Here is a 17,803-nt window from a genome sequence, read left to right as displayed (position 1 = left end):
ACTGGGGCGCATTCTTTACGATCATTTCTTTTATCACTCCTGGTTTGTGACTGTTTTTCTAATAAGGAAGGTAAATAAGTTTATTCTGAGTATTGATTTACTTAAAGGCATGCTAACCAAGTAGCTAAACACTGCTCTTTTCCATAAATGAAGCTAAAATATTCATTAACCAATTAATAATACTCAGTTTTCCTAGTTGATATATAGATATGCCTGAGGCTTACATAGAGCACACTCTATATCATTATATGTTCTACTTGGAAACATAAAATTAAATAAAATGTAAATTTAAAAATACATAACAATGTTATGCAGTCTCTAAAGATACTATTATATTACATTCAAGGTGTTATTTTGAAAGAAATGAAACCTGGATGCAATGTAATAGACCAGGAAAGAGTTGAGCAGGGGAGTATGTTCTGTACTTTACAGAAAATCAATGCAAAAGACTAAAATTTTCCAATAGATGGATAAGAATTGAGAAGATAATAAAATAAGTGAAAGGCAGCTGTTTTAACAACCTAACAATTGTGTTAATATGAAATTACTTGGGGCAGCAAATCTGCCTTAATTTCAAATCTCTGATTGCTGTGTGGATCCCATACAACAGCTACACTCTTGGAGCTAGAAAAGTCATAATCCTACTTTTATCTTGGAGACAGAAGGATACCTTGGGCTGTTTTCATTTCAACACTGCTAACTTCCAGTGTTGGTACTGGAAAATATATATTCCAGCTCTTCCTGCTGATATTTTTATTTTCTTGCTGATATGTTGAGGGGGATTGGAGTGAGACGAGCTTTAAGGTCCCTCCCAACCCAAACCATGCTGTGGTACCACGACTGGGATATCTCCTGGCTGGGAGCTCGCTGCTGGAGTCCAGAGGGAGAAGGAAAAGCTTGCAAAGCTCCCTGAGGTTGGGAGAGGTGCCCCAAATGTTTGTGGTGAGCAGAGTGGCTGCTGGCACAGAGAACTGCAGCCTCCTCTCCAGGGGAATTCGGGTTTTGTGCCCTGCACAGGGCGCAGAAGGGTGAGGGGAACCTGACACCACAGCTTCCTGGGTAACCACTGCCCTGTGCTGGGGATGGTGCTTGAAAATCAGATCTGCTCATCTTATGTCATTTTTCTAGTGGTAGGAAAACAAATAAATAAGAAAAAAACAAAAAAATAAATAAGGGGACGTTGGCAGATTTGACTCTGGTCTGTGACTCTCTTGGCAGTTCAGTGAATTTTGGATTAAAAGTTGGGTAGAATGCATAAAATGCAACAAAGGGTCTAATCAGTTTATTCTTGATGATTTGGCAAGATTATAATTATATCTTTGTGTAATTGTTTTTTGTATGATGGATCTTCAGCTTTATTCTCTCTGTAATAGAGTCTAAACATAGACTGGAATAACCATAAACATAATCAGAAACAACAGTTTCAGTGTGAACAGGGAAATGCTATTGCCTTTCTGGAGGTTGCTCATCTGGACATTCATACAGCCTGTTTCTTTTTAATGTTTACTGAATATTTAATTATACTTATTATGCACACAGTGTTCCTCTACATGCTTATTTAGAAGTGAGTAGTATTTCCTGAAGATGTAGGAATGCAAAAGCAATATAAAAGGCTTTGTATTATATACTCATCAAATAATGAAGCTTTTTTTTTCTGGACTGTAAGCAATTCAAATATTTTGTTTCTGAAATAAATTAAGTAAAGCTTATTGAGTCCAATCAGCCCTTGTTTCTAGGGAATTGTAGTTCAATTTCATTTTTAATTAGATTGAACATTGTGAATTTCTTAGCAGTGGTAAGCAAGATCTGGCAATAAAATATGCACTCAATTTGTATTAAAAGTTGCTAAAATCTAGTACAGGGAACTGGCAGTATATCTGGCTTATGTTTAATTGTCCAAATATCCTATTGTGAAAAATTCCATTTTTAAAAACTGCTGATGTATAACAAATTACTTTTCTTTGATAAAACTGTGTAGAAGATGAGCAGGCAGAAAACAGGAAAAAAGTATGGGACAGAACATTCAGTTCTTGATAAGCTTAATACCACATGTAGGAGCAGGATGTTAAATTTTTTTTTCTGTGCAAGATTACAGAATTAAACCAAAATGATTTTTTGTTTAGAGAGAGTGGGTGGGGGGAGGGGGAGGGGAAGTCTCCAAAGGTTTTTCCTCAACTTCCACAACTGTCCAGAGGTCAGTGTGTGGATTTCCAGTCGAACCAGCACACAACCAGTGCTCGAGGAGAAGTCTGCTGTCCTTGGATAGCACTTACCTGACAGAGGAATGTACTTAAAATATAATGGATGGTAAACTGATGTACAGAGTAGCTCGTACTCATCACTGCCATACACCCCCATCGCTCAAAGGCAGATTTTTGTGATTAACATCCTCAAGTTTCTGACCCTTCCCTTCTGCTTCTCTTCCCACATTCTGTAGGACATCCAAGAAATACAGAAGGAGACTCTCTCTTCCCTAGAAATAGTTTTTTTGGATATTGAAAAAAGGACAAAAATTTTGAAAATTTAAAATTGGGAAAGCCAATTTTAGTTTGGAAAGTGATTACAGAAAATGTCTTAAAAAAAATCTTAGATATGCTTGTCAGATTCTTTCCACAAATAAATGTACTTCATGTTATCATTTCTGTGGTAGTAACTACATCAAAGTCTGAAGGTCTTGCCATGATACAGAGCAACTCTTTGATTTTGTATTGTTCCTATATGTGTCACTGTATGGCAGGAATAGTTTGATAAATTCCATTGCAATATGTTTTCCCTCTTCTAAGACCTTTATGGCAGTAGCCTGTCATTTATGAGGCCACTGTGAATGCATTTATAGCTGTTTGAAGTTTTATTCAGCTTAATCCCTTTGCCAGCCCTGTTTCTTCAATCCAGCAGTGATGCCACTCCTCAGGCAAGGCCAGTGTTTGAGCTGGAGAGGAAAGATGTGTTTCTTTCCATGGTCCCCATGAATCTGGCTGCATCCTCCCTCCATCCCCTTTACAGCCTTAGCACAGCACCTTGAGGGCTGGTCAGCAACAGCCAAAACCTCTTCAGACAGTTTTGACACCAAATTCTTTTCAACATCACTCAGTCTTTGTGATGGGGAGTCCTGGAACGTGATTAAACATCAAGTGCAGTATTAAAAATACAAGGTGAAACCAAACCTTACTCAGTTAAAAATTTGCAATTTAGAAGAGTGGAATATAAATGAAGGTATGTGCATTTAAGTGGATTTTTTTCCACCTTGAGTTTTGTATTACCAAGCCTCTTCTTTTGTATTACAGTAGGTAATTGAGAGGACAGAAGCATCTGATTATACCTAAACAATCTATATCTATACTAAATCTTACTTTTCTACCCAATCTGCTTCAGAAATATAAAGATTTGTGTCAGCGAGATCTTCCAACAGTTTAAATACACTTTGCTCTTGCTTCATGATTTTACCTACTGCCAATTAGTCAAATTAGAGGAGAGATCCTTTCAAAGCAGCATGATTTTAATTGGGACTTCAGTACAAAAGAGTAATTAATAACTGTCCAGTAAAGCTGTGTCACAGATTAATGAACCATGTCTTTTGCACATTGCACTATGAATTGAAAAATGCAGCAGTTAAAAACTGATTACTGTTATTTGTCTAATTAATGCTGATCATTGCACTGAAGTATAATGACAATAGGAGATTTTTAAATAAGTAATATATTTGATTTTACTGTGAACATAGTTAGTACATACATGTATTTTTTCATGTATTTTCTATATTTTTTTTAACAAATTAGTTTTTCCTTATTTTTGTTTCCATGCTCCATATGTAATATGTCTTTGAATGTAAAATTCTGCATGCATTTTTGTGATGTGTACCTGGAAGGGACAGAGAAAAGGGGATCACAATTATATAGAGACAACATATAAATAGGATGTTTTTTCTTATTTTATGAATGTGTTATGTCCATGTTTTGCATTTTTAACAGTGAATGGACTTGTAATGAACAGTGAGATTGTGAATCTGCCTTTAGGAAGAGTTCCTGAAGTTACATGGAGCAGGTTGCATGTTAGAATAGCATCATCCCAAATTAACTTTGCTGTCCATAGCTGACATTGAAAGGCCTTTGCTGTCTAATGAACTGTGATGTCATTAACACTAAGGCAGTCGTTGCGTAAAATACAATTTTTCCAATTTTGTGTGCAGATTTAAGGGGATTTAAGTAGTGTCAGCTGCCCTTTTAAGTGTTAAAAAAAAAATCTCCCTTAGACTCTGTAAGTGCTTGTAGCTAAAGCATGCTTTATCTCTTTATTTAGAGTTCTGTTACTTTGCCACAGACATATTTTTGGTATAGAAAAAGCTTCAAATACCTCTGAGAAGTTTTAATGAGCAGCCTAATATTATCTATTAGTCTGATTATCTGTGTACAGGAGCGAGGATACACTTTCAATAGTGTGAAATCCATTCACATTAATTACTTCTGAAGATGAGAACTACATTTTTAGGCATTTTTTACTTCAGACATCAAGGTGTACTTAAAGGGCTTTTTGAAATGTAGACTTTTAAAATATACTAGCATGGTACATGATACATAATGAGATAGAAGAGAATCCCTAAATACTGTTATGCAGATAATTTATATTGTTTTATTTACTATTAAGTTAGGGTTGAAAGTCTGAAGCCTTATGTAATAGAGTTGAAAGCAGAATTAGATCTAATAAGAAAATCTCACTGGATTTGTATTGACCCTAGTAACAGGTGGGAACTTGTGGTAAAATTAAGAGATCTGGATCTTTTTTTTTTCCCAGCACTAAAATTTGACTTGAAAAACCTCTCTCTAGTGGTGGAATGTGTTTGGAAGTTGCTGTATTTTAAATCAAGTTTTCCAGAGGCACTGTTAGTGGTACTTGTTTGGAAGCAGAGTCACTTGCTGTATAGAATTGTAAGCCAAAGTATCTTGTACTGAACTGCTTTATCTTAAATAATGTATCAGTCAATAAATGAACAGGTTGTTCCATGGATTAGTGAACAGGTTTTTCACAGCTCTTTTTCTTGAGGCTGGGTTTTGTGGTGTCAAACCTGTGGACAAGTTTCTGTATCCCTCTACATCTGTCACTCTGTCTCTTGATTTCTTCCATGTTTTTTCCCCCTTCTGTTAAGGAGTAAAATTTCAGTTTTTATTCATCTCCTTCATAGAGGAGGCCCCATGTGGCCTTCTCAGTAGTGTATTAACAGCATCTGCCTCTTGTCTGCTCAATATCCCATTTCCATTAAACTTGCAGGGAAGGTACTGAGATATTTCCTCCTGTGAAATAAGTTTTCTGTGCCAACTAATCAGTGGCTCAGTCATTTCTGTGGATCAGGACACCTAAGTTAAGACTTAGGCAATATTTGTCAGTAATGGGGCTGGTGTTGTACCTCATAAAGCACAAACTGATGCTGTAAACACCATCAGGGGGAGAACTGTCTGTACAGTGGGTTTTCAGAAGGCTTGTCCATATTTTGGAACCACTTTCAAATATGGTGAGAAGAATTGCTAATGACAAGAAGCTATTTGAATATGCAATTAGTAGGTTGATATAATCCACAATTACTTGCATCATCTTATTTTCTTTTTCCCTGGTGCAGTCACAAGCACTGTTAACCATCAATGCTAGGAATATCCTGTGTTGTGATGCCCCTTGTTGGTTTATCATGCATTGCTACTTTCTAAATTATTTGTAAGCAGAACTATTGCTGGGAATCAACAAAAGGGAGGGAAAAGATGCCATGCTTATTTAATTATCTTTAAACATTAGGGTGTTACTGGATCAGAGGTTCTAGGAACAGGATCTAAGCTGTTCAGATGCAGTGAGAGAATAGTGTAGGAAACCTTTTCTTGGCTGTCTCTGAATTTGTAGTTGCTGTAATCCAGGTGAGACCAAAGCATGATGTGATTTTCTGCTCTCTGCCCATGAAATGACAGCTTAAACTCAACCCCAGATGTGGCTCCCATGCACAGAAGATCAGAGTAGTGCTGCTTCAGTCACGCTTTATTTTCAGCTGGAAAGTGAGGGTACTGCTGGAACAGCTCCATGCCTCAATGTACATGTTCTTAATTGTCTGAGGCTCTGGGCTTAGCAGGAAACCAGTCCAGTGTAGTCCCTGGAAAATAATGAAGGCTGAGTACCTGCTTGGTTTTATGCTGTTTGGTGCTTACAAGGTGCAAGGATGGTCTCAGCTGAGAAGAGACCAGGGGAAAGATCTTCAGAGAGTCAGACTCAGGTGGAAGATAACAAATACAGCTTGAGGCCAGTGCCTGCTGCATTGCTTCCCTGCTTATCACCAGCCATTGATGGGCAGCTCTTTTGCATTATGCTGGAGATTCACAGAGCCTGCAGTCTGTTCTCTTTGGTAGGTTTGTTCTGTGTTCAGATCATTAATGTAACCCCCAATTAAGTGTTCATTCAGGTGGCCTCAGGTGAGCTAAAACACATTAAAGCCACCTATGAAAGGCAGTGGCCCCTGTTTCTTGTTGCTTCTTTTCTTTTTCCCCAGCAAATAGTCATGCTCAGCTTGCTTATTTTGGATGCAATGCCTGTCAGTTTGTCCAGGTTTGTGGCCAAAGTGTCCCAGTAAAGCCTGTCTGAACTAGGGAGCAGAGAGCTGCTCGCTGTTACCTGTGTGTCAGAGCAAAAGGAAAATGTTTCCTCTGCCACATCTCAGACATGGTGCATTTAAAATGCATTTAAAACAGAGAAGCTGCTTTGAGTTTTCCCCTTGGAGCCAAACTAAGTTCTATAGACTGTTGCAATCTGTCTTTTCACTGCTTCAGCCATATCATCTTTAAAAGGCAATTTAATGGTGCCTGGTGGTGTATAGAGTTTACAAGGCTAATCTGTCCCCAGGTACACGACAGAGCCTTTGATAAAGCAGCAAGTGTCTCATATTAGATTAAATTGAGTCCAGAATGTTTTATGGGGTGATGTAATATACTGAATTGAAACACTCACATTTTTTAAGGTAACTCTAAAAACTGAGGACTTAAGCAGCCATAAATAACTAAAGGGTTAACAGCGGGCACCAGCATCTGTTTTCAAGAATTCTGTTGTTTCCAGCTTGTTCTGAGATGTTTATGGCTTTGGAGAAGGACAATGCATATACAATCAAACTCATAGAATTAGATTTTGCTGTTGGAGGGCTTTGCAATCTAAAATAATCCAATCATTTGAATAGATGTGCACTGGTTTACCTGAAGGAATTAATCTACGATTTTCTGCCTTGTAAAAAAACATGCAGAACCTTTTGGGCTTCTTTGTGCTCGGACAATTTACGGCTGGTTAAGTGTTGACTTATTTAAGATGAAAATGGAATCAGCAATTCACATTTATTGTAGATATAGTTGTGCTGTCACTGTTGTAAAGTTAAAAAGGAGCTATTATAGCTGAAATCTGAAAGCTGTTTTGCAATTTCACATGTGTGACACAACTCCTTACTAGCGATTGTAGCCATGGCAGCGGTGGTTGCTGCACTTTGTGACTAACAGACTTGTAGTTACTTTCTCTCACTGAAACTGAGGGATTTAATAGTGATTTTTTTTAAATACAAAGTTTTTAAAACTCTCTTTAAAAAAAAACCCAAACATTTTTATTTCCAGTTTTGTGTTCTACTAAATAAACCAGGGATTAATAAAACGATACTGGATATGGAGGCAGGAAAATTGTTATTTTAAATCCTGCCAGTTACATCGTTTAGCTAGGATGTGTCCCTAGCTCTCCCACCCTATTTTTTGTGCAATCAAATTCTGTCTGAATGTCTGAATACAAATGTGAATTGAAAACAGAAGAAAACAATAATAAATGAACCTACCATTTGGGAAATCCCTATTCCTGCATTACATTTAAGGTCTGTAATGTATTTTTAAGCATTTGAGCTAATCACCTTCTCTCACTCTCCTACTCATCTGACTAGAGCTCTCTCTAAAAATCCCTTTTCATCTGTGGATTACCTGTTTGAGTAAGATAGGTAAGATTAAGTGACTCACAGGTTCAACTTGCATCTGCTTATCTGAATTCAGACAAGTGTCAAGGTCTTAGCAAATCACAATATTAGATATATTTACTTACAGAAATGGCAAATAGTAGTTTGCTATTTTTATAACATTGCAAATAGTAGGCTGCTATTTTTATATTTTTTTTTCTGTTTTAGCTGTCGAGTAAAGCAGAACTGAACACCAAATGCTTATGAGGCTCAAACTGAATGCCATATATTCATGTAATTTACATACTTGTAAAGCCACAGAGAACTGTGCATAAACATTCCTTAAAACCAGCAGCTAGGAAGTAAATTGAAAATTATACACATACACAAGGAAAAAAATGAAGGTTTTGAAATACAGAAGGATGAGTACAACTGAAATGAAAAACAGAGGTATAGTAAAAAGTTCTCAGGTTCCTGTGAAATCAGAGTTGTGTAGAAACATTGTAGACCTGCTGTCATTCTTCAGACCATTTGGAGACATTTGGAAAGTCATCAATAGAGCAGCTCAGTGAGTAGTAAGATAATCCTTAAATACCTGAATTACTTCTGTCTGGAAAATTAATATAGTTTTGTATCAGTGAGTAGTCTTCAGTCATATTCCAAATATGCAGAGCATTATGCAGAAAGGTCATCTCATTTCATGGGAGTGTTTGCCACATTACAGTTGGATTTTGTCTGTTTTGGAATAAAATCTCCTTATTTTTCAGTTCTCTATGAAAGAAAAAAACTGAGGTTTTCCAGTCAAAAAAGCTGCTGCAGGTTATGGTACTTGGTTGCTTTTGTCCTTGATTTTGGGGAAGTTTTCCTGATATTCCTGTCCAGATCTGTGGATTTTTGGAAACTCTAATTGCCAGTCCCAACACAAGCTTTGATGTTCTAATGAGACAAAATAAAAGCTGTTGTCTGACAGGAGGCAGATCCAAACATTTGGGTAAGATAGAGTTCTTAATTTAATTTTACTTTTGTAATGTTCTTTAAACTCCTGTTTTCTCTCTTAACTGAAGAGTAACTGTGTCCAGAAATCCTGCAGAAGGCTGATGTCAGTGTTAGCAAACATTCAGTATGTGCAGTGTCCTTGAAGAGGTAAACTAAGCAAGAACATCTTACAGATAATAACATGGAAAATAGAGAAGATCAACTCAAGAAGATTTAGTGACATAATTTTTCAAACTGAGGCATTTTCAGGGTGGTGTTTATCTTGGGAAAACCTGCTAAGGTGCTACAAGCACTTTTGGCAGTGCAGCTTGGTACAGAGCAATCTGTGGTGGGAACGTGGTGCATGGGACAGCCTCTATCTCAGCAGTAATAAAAACAATAACAATGTGTTCTGACACTGTTGTTAATGGTCACCTGTGCTGCTTTTCCCCTCAGCTTTCTCTGCTGGAAGATGCAGGGTTTGGTGGTGTTCTCCTTTACACGGATCCCTGTGATTTACCAAAGACTGCAGACCTCGCTGACAAAGCTTTTCTGGTGTCCCTGAACAGCGGAGGAGATCCATCCACGCCTGGCTATGCCAGTATTGGTGAGTCCTGCTCGGGGCTTCCTCACTTCATCTGCATTTCAATTCTCTGGAGATTGTGGGAGTTAAAACACTGAACCAAATCCTGCTGGAAACAGAGGCTCTGAGAAAGGAAACACTCTGTAATGCAACGTGGATTAAAGGGTGGAATCCAGTCTCAAAAGTGCTTTAAACTCTTGGCACAGAGTCTGCACTCTCAATAGTTTATTGTGTTTTGTATTTGAGTGTTCACACACTGAACCATTATTGCTACCTGCTTATTCTTATCCCATGAACAAAACTCAAAACTGTGAAGTACTGATCCAGTAGTTTTGGAGCATTTTCCACAGGATCTGTCCCCACTGAAAGGATTATTCCCTTAATTCTGTCTTCCTCTTTCACAGTATCAGAAATGAAAACTTTTGATCAGTAGGTGCAAGTGAAATGTAATTATATACTTATATTTTTAAAGTATTAAGAAAAAATAGTGTTTATGGTATCTATATGCTACTATCACAAGAACAGGATGTGTTCATTTAGTCTTGCTCAGATAGACTTGGTTATTAATTATGTTTCTCTAAATACATGTATTTTTGAAAGATGGGAAATACAGAATGGATTTCAAGGAGCAACATAGATCCAAAGAACATGGTCTTATATAATTTTACATGGGTTTTTTTCTGAAGCAATGTTAACAATAAATAGAAGCAGCAGCATATTTGACTTGTATGTGCTACTTAAATCTCCATTCTGGCAGTTCAATGAATATGTGTTCCGCTTCTCTGCAGCTTTTTCAGCTTTACAGCCCTTTTTGCTATCTAACTATTTGGAAATGTATTAAGCAGCAGTCTATGAGTTTGTGACAAGGCTTCATCAAGAATATTTTGTCCGGTTACTGGCTCAGACATCTAAAGTTTGACTTGAATTGGCACTAAATCAACTGAGGCAACGTGGAGATACGTCATGCCTAGAGTGGCAGAAAATAGAAATATTTGCTTGGTTGTCAAAGAAGGGTGTTAGCTATTCACAGCATGAATGCCTTGACAGCTCAGTGGGAAAGAAATTGCACAGTTTCTCAGTGTCTCAGTGTACCTGACCCAGTGTTCTTAAAAGTGCCCTGGGAGCTACAGAGGTAAATATAACACTCTTCAAGCTTTATTCTTGCTCATTTCATGGAGCTATTTGAAAAACAGTTTGTGGTGTCTCTGTCTGGCTGACTCCTTAATGTTTTATTTACCCTACATGAAAAGTAGAGCTAATTAAAACAGATACACCAACATGAAGATGCCACTTCAGTGTTTAAACCTTATGTGTTAGTTTTCTGTCAGCAAACGATCTCATCTGCAGTGTGCATTCCAATCTCCAGTTTGGGAAAGAGAAGCTTAATAATGTGGACAATGGTGTCACAAGTGTATTGATGGTTTCTGGGAGAAGCCTTAGTGTGGCTTGTCTGTGGTTTTAAATCTCTGAGCAACATTCATAAGCAGGAGCAGGTTATCATGTTTAAGAGCATTTTTATTTTGATCACTGAATGCCATTATGAGCTGGAAAGAGCTCAAAGGGATACGTGAGAAAACCCTTTTTTTATGGTTTTGTCACTGGAAGGTAGATCAGATGGAAGTAATTCCTATGTTTCTGATGATGATTTTGCTTCTCTGGAGAATGAATTGACTTGCTCAGAGGTAGCTCATGGCTGGCACAGACACAAATTCATCTGGAGTGCAGGCTCTTCCCCAGGGGATGCACAGGGATGTACAGTAGTGAAACTGCCTAGTGGGGAATAAAGGAGCCAGAGAGCCCAGGCTGCCCCTTTCACTTTGATTCACAGAGTGTAATAAGCACTACAAGAGGTTTTATTGGAAGCTCCTGCTTAAGTTATTGGCATATCTTTGACACCATCTGTACTTCACACTTTGCCAGAAGAACTGTTACTATCACAATCTCGAGGCTGCTCCTACCAGCATTCTCCCTTTTAATGGGAAACTCCTGGTAGGATGAGTGATCCAAAACTAGTCTTGTACTTGGTGAATAAAAGGTAGGAAACTTGGGTTTTCATGCTGCTGCCTTTGTTTCTCTTGTTCTTTTAGTCTGAAAACAAATTTCTTGGTGGTATCAGAGTACTGGAATGCTTCAGATTTTTCCTAGAAAAAAAGTCTTCAGGAAATTGTATAATTTACAGATCTTTTCTCAAAGTTGACAACATTTTAAAATGGGATTTATGTAATAGTTCAGAGAGAATTTTGGAGTTCTCATGAGGTTTCAGCTCACATTTTCTGTTTCATGAAGATTAAATGCTGCAGTTCTGCATATGAATCATCTTGAATGTATAGAAATAGCTTGAGGATGGGTTTGAGATGCCAGCTACCTACAAGTGGAATAATTTTATTGATCTCTGTTTAACAAAGGGGAAAAAGTAATTCTGAGAAGGGGAAGTGAACAGCACTTATGTGAAAGTTTCTGCAGCTCCTATTCATAATTTAATTCCTCTGTTCTTAAGACTCTTCCAATCCTAAATCATATCAGGCCTGAAACAATCACAGGAGCCTTTGTGAGCATCATTTCAGTCTTTGTGATTCTGACTGCCAAGGACTAGTGTGCTTCATTTTTAGAAATCTTCTGTGTTCCTGCTTTTGAAATGAAATAGAGCCACAGGGTGGAACTCAAGGAAGTAATCATACAGGATTAAGAAGCTTGATAAGGAAATAAGAGACTTGCATGGCAAAAATTGTCTTGAAAAGAAAGTTTAGAAGAGCAGTGTAAAAGTTGAGTGCGTTCCCCATCTACTTTTCTTTTTCCATTTTCACTTTTTGACTGCTGCACTTCCTTTCACCCACCTTTGTATGGCAGACACATATTAGATTTCTCCATTGCTAGACTTCAGAGCTGCTTCAAATCAAATTTGTTTCCACACAGGAAATGGCTCAGTAAACAAAAATATGGATAGAATCTATTTGTCAGTCCTTCTATGTAAATAGAAAAGTGGCATTGTGATAAGCACTAAGAACCCTGCCCATGAGATAAGGTGTCTCATAATAGAATCCCTATCTGTGCAGAGGGGGAATAGAAATTATTTCATGAAGAGTTCAGATGGCATCATAGAAAATACTGTGAGCTTAAAAATGCCAAAATGTAACAGCTGTAAAATACAATCTTACGGTATCAGCTGGAGTTTGAAGAGTGATGTTGTTTAAGGGAATTGTTATGCAGAGGTTCTAACAGGGAGAAGAAGGGGTGGAAGTCATGCATGGTTCAGGTTATGGGTAACAGCTGCTCAGGTGAGCCACGCTACAGGAATTTGGGCAAAACAATCAGTGACGCAGGAAATGCACAGTGTCCCTAGAATTGTGAATAGTGAGCATTATTCAGACAGAAGAATTGACATCAGCATTCCTCAAGCATTGCTAATAGGATTTGATTTCAGAGGAAGGGACAAGGAAGACAAGGAATTGTTAATGATTTGATCCACTGCAGGCCACAGCTGAGGCCATCAGCAAAGTCAGTGATGCCTCTGAAAGTGTATTTTAGAAGGGACAAGGCAGCTGGACAGGCACAGGAGCGAAACTGAGCCTGGAAAAGGGCAGGGTGACAGTGCTGTCAAATCTTTTGGGGTTTGTTTTGCATTATCCAAATTTATTTTAGCTGGAGATTGCTGACACTGTTTCGCCCACGATGGTAACTGGTCACTGATGTCTCTGTCTTTACCCTGATCAATGATCTTTTCCATCTTACTTTCCTCTTCCCTTGTGGAATAGGGATGATGAGAGCGTGGCTGGGTAGGGTCTGGAACCTGGCCAAGCTTTACCCACCACATTCAGTTCAACAAAATTTAAACACCCAATAGGCATCATAAAAACCCCATGACATTTACCTCTTCAGAAATGTGCCATTCTTTAATTAAGCTTAGCCAGTTCTTCTGCAGCAACCATGGGACACTGCAGCCCCTGCTTGGAGTGTGGGTGAAAGGGGTGGAAGTGTGTGCCTGTTTATCTTCTATTCAGCCCTGTGATTCTGTAGGTTTAGGTGTGCCTTGCCTAATATCTGAGTTTGTCCTTTCTGTCCTTCACTTTGTGATATTTTACTCCTCTGAAGCCAGCAGCTGAGCAGGGGTTAGCTGGAAAATAGAACATTGTGTAATGGTTTTAAGCATGCATGTGCAACATATGTTCTAAAATGGTTTGTTATAAATCATCATGACTTTTTACAAGATGTCCTCAGCCCTGGTTTGTCTGTTCTTTTTGAGAGCAAAACACAGGCACAAGAATATAATGCTTTCCTCTGTGGCTGTGGAAATGACTCTGGGAATATTATTTTGCCTTTCTTTTTCAATATTAGTGTTTGCTTTCTGGTAGTAACATTGGATAAATGAAATACCAAGGTAATTTGTTGTAAAATGACTGTCCACAGTCAGGCTTCTGTGCACTGTGCTTTGATTTTCCCTGAGGACAGACTGAAGCTGAGGAGAAAGAGAAGCTAAAGTTTGGTATTACAATTTAGGTGTGTTCATATATGTTTACATGCACTCTTGATCATTTTACTTAGGTTTACAACATAATTTCAGTGGTTGCCATAAAAATCACAAAGAGTTCATCAGACCAACTACACTGCTCTGTCTGATATACTGTGTCATTTTCTGTATGAACAAAAATCAGTGCTAATGCAATAGAGAGGTAATCTTTGGAAAATACTGGCCTTTGAATAGTGAATGCAATAAATCATAATTTCAGCAAATTTTCAGTAATATCTGCAGCACTAATGGTTCAAGAGGTGTCTAAATCCATGATCTGCCTCTAGAGATTTTTCAGGATGCAATAAAGCAAGTAAGTTTCTATGTAAGTATGAAATTACATGCTCTGAGATTTTTGAATTTGTGGGTTTTAGTTTTTAATTTTTCCTCCTGTCTGGTTTTCAGTTGGGTTTGCATGTATTTAAAACTGAGGGAATTAGTTGGACATCGAGATTTTTTTAGGCTCACAGGTTTGAGTTGCATATAGCTGTCACCTTTTTCTTCTACTAAACTGCCTGTATTTTTTTTCTTGGAAGCAAATTTTAATTGAAAACATGATTTTATTAATTAGAGTATTAGAAGAAGAGAGGAGAAATCACTGGCAATGGTACTGGAATAGCTTGCTAGTACTGTTTTTATCATTTGACTTTTGCAAATGCCATCATGAAACATATGGTCAAAACTTTTCTCAGTTTCAAGCAGAAAGTTATTAAAAATTTTGATTTTATAAGAGAAATGGAATGTACAAGTGATGAAGACCAGATTATTTGAAAACAACAAATCAGCAACTTCCTATGCTGCAAAATTAGCTCAGTGGAAAACATAATGACTAAATTCTTCCTGATGCCTTATAACTTGTAGAGGACTTCTCAATGTTTTCGACATTTCAGACAGCTTCAAACTACTACTAAACAGCTGTGACTCACTACAGAATGTTTTCCAGTGAAGCTGCTTTTTCTCTCATCCAGCAAAATAACATTTTAAATGGAGTCCAGATTAGACTTTTGAAGCTACCCAACTCACAAGTGAATTTAGAATATTTAAACCTTTTGTGCAGTCATGATTGAAATGAATCCTGCCGTAGCTTTACTGACATACTTCAGCCCAGCATAATTTGTGCAAGTGAGCTGGTTTATTATGTGCTCACAGAACAGCAAACATCACTGCATGGCAGTGAACCCAGCTGGTGTCTTGGGATCTGCTCCTGCAGTCTGATCAAAATCAGTTGTCTCTGCAAAAAATTGGGATGGGAGGCTCCTTTTTATGGACCACGTGCACTGTGGCCAGTTCTGTGCCACGTTTGACGCCCTTCTCTGGCATTACTGTGGTTTCTCTTGGTTTTGTAGGCTCCAAAACTCTGATTGTAGTATTATAGTAGAACAGCCTCAGTGTGCTATGCCTGTTTTTCTTTTGTTTCCAATAGTTGAGTCTAATTATCACCTGCTTCCATTGCAGGTGATAAATTGTACATTCTAAAACAATGGTTCTTGTCAGAATTTAAGATTCCCTTCAATTACAGCTGTTAAGACAGTGTAGATTTAAGACTGGCTGTTTATTTTTCAATGAAAAGCTAAGTTCAGTTAAAAGAAATGCCGGGTGGCAAAATGTTTTTGTGAATTTAAGCTGCATTTAATGGTTTATTAAGTGTTAATTTGATTTTGTATGCAGAAAGGAGATTTTGAAAAGATGTTACATTTCTGGTTTAAATTTCTGAAAAAACTGATTTTTTCTATGTAAAAGTTGATAAAATGTAGGGGTGAGGTAAAAGAGTTGAACAGTTTGAACATTTTGGTCCCAGTTCACTGTAAGTTGTACCTTTTTCTAATTGATTTTGTATGCACAAAGCAAGTTTTTGAAGAAGACTTATTCAAGCATGCTGGTAAGATGACGTGTCAGAGAAAAAGACAGGCATTTCTGGTGGGTTATTATCTATACCTAATTATTAATGGTGCTGCAATTAATTGCTGGAAACATGACTGTCTCAAAGTGCAAGCTCTGGTCAGATTCAACCATAATTCTGTCCAAAAGGAAAAATGTCATAATCATAATAGATACCACTCACATGAAGATAAAGCATATTTTATATATCTATATATAATTTTATTTTTAACACCTGTATATACATATACATATATATATGTATATATTGGAATTGTGTTTTCTTATAAAGCTTGCCTGTTTTTCTCAGATATTTCTGAGTGTCTGTATTACTGTTGGTATTTTATCCTCCCAGTGCTGTGCTGAAGTTGGGATACCACAATGCAACTCTTACACGTTGCAGTCAACACCTGCATGTGCACCTGCACAGCAGCAAGAGCACCATAAAGTCAGCTGGCTGATTGTTTAAGCAATTAAAGATATAATTAGTTTTATAATTGAATTTTTTTTCCTAGTGCTGTTTGAATACTGAAAGCCAGACTAAACCAAAGCATCTTTAACTTGACTTGATCTCTGTTCCAGCCCACTGCTTTGCCATATCCAGCAGCTGCATAAAAAAGATAATAGCACCTCTTCCTACTTTTAGACAGGTAGGAACTCCCCCAAAAGAAAACCTAATCATATTGAAATGGAGATGTGGAAAATACTTCATCATTGCATCAATGAGTATTATCATATTATATAGCATTCATCTGCAGAGCTCTACAAGGCATGAGTAATTCACCTGCAGTTTGGGTTTGGCCAATTTTCCAAAGCATTTTGTTTGTACTCTTAAATGGTTTTGTTGGGGGTTTTTAGGTGGTTTATTTAAAAAAAAATAAATAAATAAAGTGTAGTGTTTTCTTTTCAGAGACAGAAAAATGTTCTGCCCAGGGGAAGAGGTGGTGTGGGTGGGAAAGAGGAAGGGGTTGATTTCAGTGTGCTCCAAGGTGGATCATGTGGTGGATCATGAAGTGTCTGGGATGTTCCTGATCCTGATGTCAGTAAAGAGGTCACAGGAGGAAAGAATTTCATAATCCTGAGCTTGTGAGGGCCTGAGGAGATCATTGAGGGACCGGCCACCTGCTCAAAGCAGAGTCACCTAGAGCAAGTTCCCTGGGTCATGTCCAAGTTGGGTTTTGAGCATCTCCAAGCACATGTACAACCCCTTTGAGTCCCTGATTACGGTCAAGGTAAAATGGTTTGGGTTTTTTTATGTTAAGGGGAATTTCCTGTATTTCAGTTTGTGCCTGTTGCCCCTCCTCCATTCCCTGAACACCATTGGAGAACAATCTGGCTCATTTTCCACACCCCCATCAATTATTTATACACATTGATAAGATTCCCTGCAAGTTGTCTTTGTTCAAAAGTAAACAATTCTGTGTCTCTCAGATTCTTCTTAGAAGCCAAATGCTCCATTCCATTAGTCAGCTTCATACCACACCCAGTGATCTGCTTCTCCTTCATAATTTTGGTAGTTATTTCCAAAATTATTGTTTGCTCTGTCACCCTCACAGTGACTCATGTATGGCTGATCCCAGATCCACCTTCTCGTAGGTAATAATAAAATTATATTTGTTTTCATCATGTCCTCATGAATCTCTTCCCATCACTGTGAACTTTCTAACCTTTATGACCTCAGCATGAGATCCATGAGCTCCCTCATCACTCAGGGTTCCCAGGCCAGCAGGGCTTGCCCTGAAGGGTGAATTTACATTTTCCCCAGCTACTGCTCTCTTAAGCTCTTTGTTCCACCCATCGTGCTGCAGTATCACCACCTCCCCTTGCTGCAGTTTGGGTGATGGAAGTTCCTTAGGTATGGCAGAATGTAGCCTTGGAAAATTCATTTGGATGGGGAAGAAGTGAGGAACCATGTCCAGTGGTG

The 17,803-nt window shown here is 38.0% G+C and overlaps 1 protein-coding gene across 6 annotated transcripts in view; it reads left to right on the top strand.

Annotated features, from left to right (window-relative positions):
* The window catches only part of NAALADL2 (N-acetylated alpha-linked acidic dipeptidase like 2), a 415,927-nt gene that overhangs the window by 268,109 nt on the left and 130,015 nt on the right, over positions 1-17,803 (top strand). For all 6 annotated transcript variants that reach the window (XM_058844296.1, XM_058844298.1, XM_058844297.1 and 3 more), the window contains one exon: positions 9,371-9,521. In XM_058844296.1, coding sequence (XP_058700279.1) covers positions 9,371-9,521 — 151 coding nt within the window. The remainder of the gene's footprint in view (positions 1-9,370; positions 9,522-17,803) is intronic.

Source organism: Poecile atricapillus, chromosome 8, assembly GCF_030490865.1.
Source record: "Poecile atricapillus isolate bPoeAtr1 chromosome 8, bPoeAtr1.hap1, whole genome shotgun sequence".
Classification (NCBI taxonomy): Eukaryota; Metazoa; Chordata; class Aves; order Passeriformes; family Paridae; genus Poecile; species Poecile atricapillus.
This window is presented reverse-complemented; position numbering and strand designations above follow the sequence as displayed.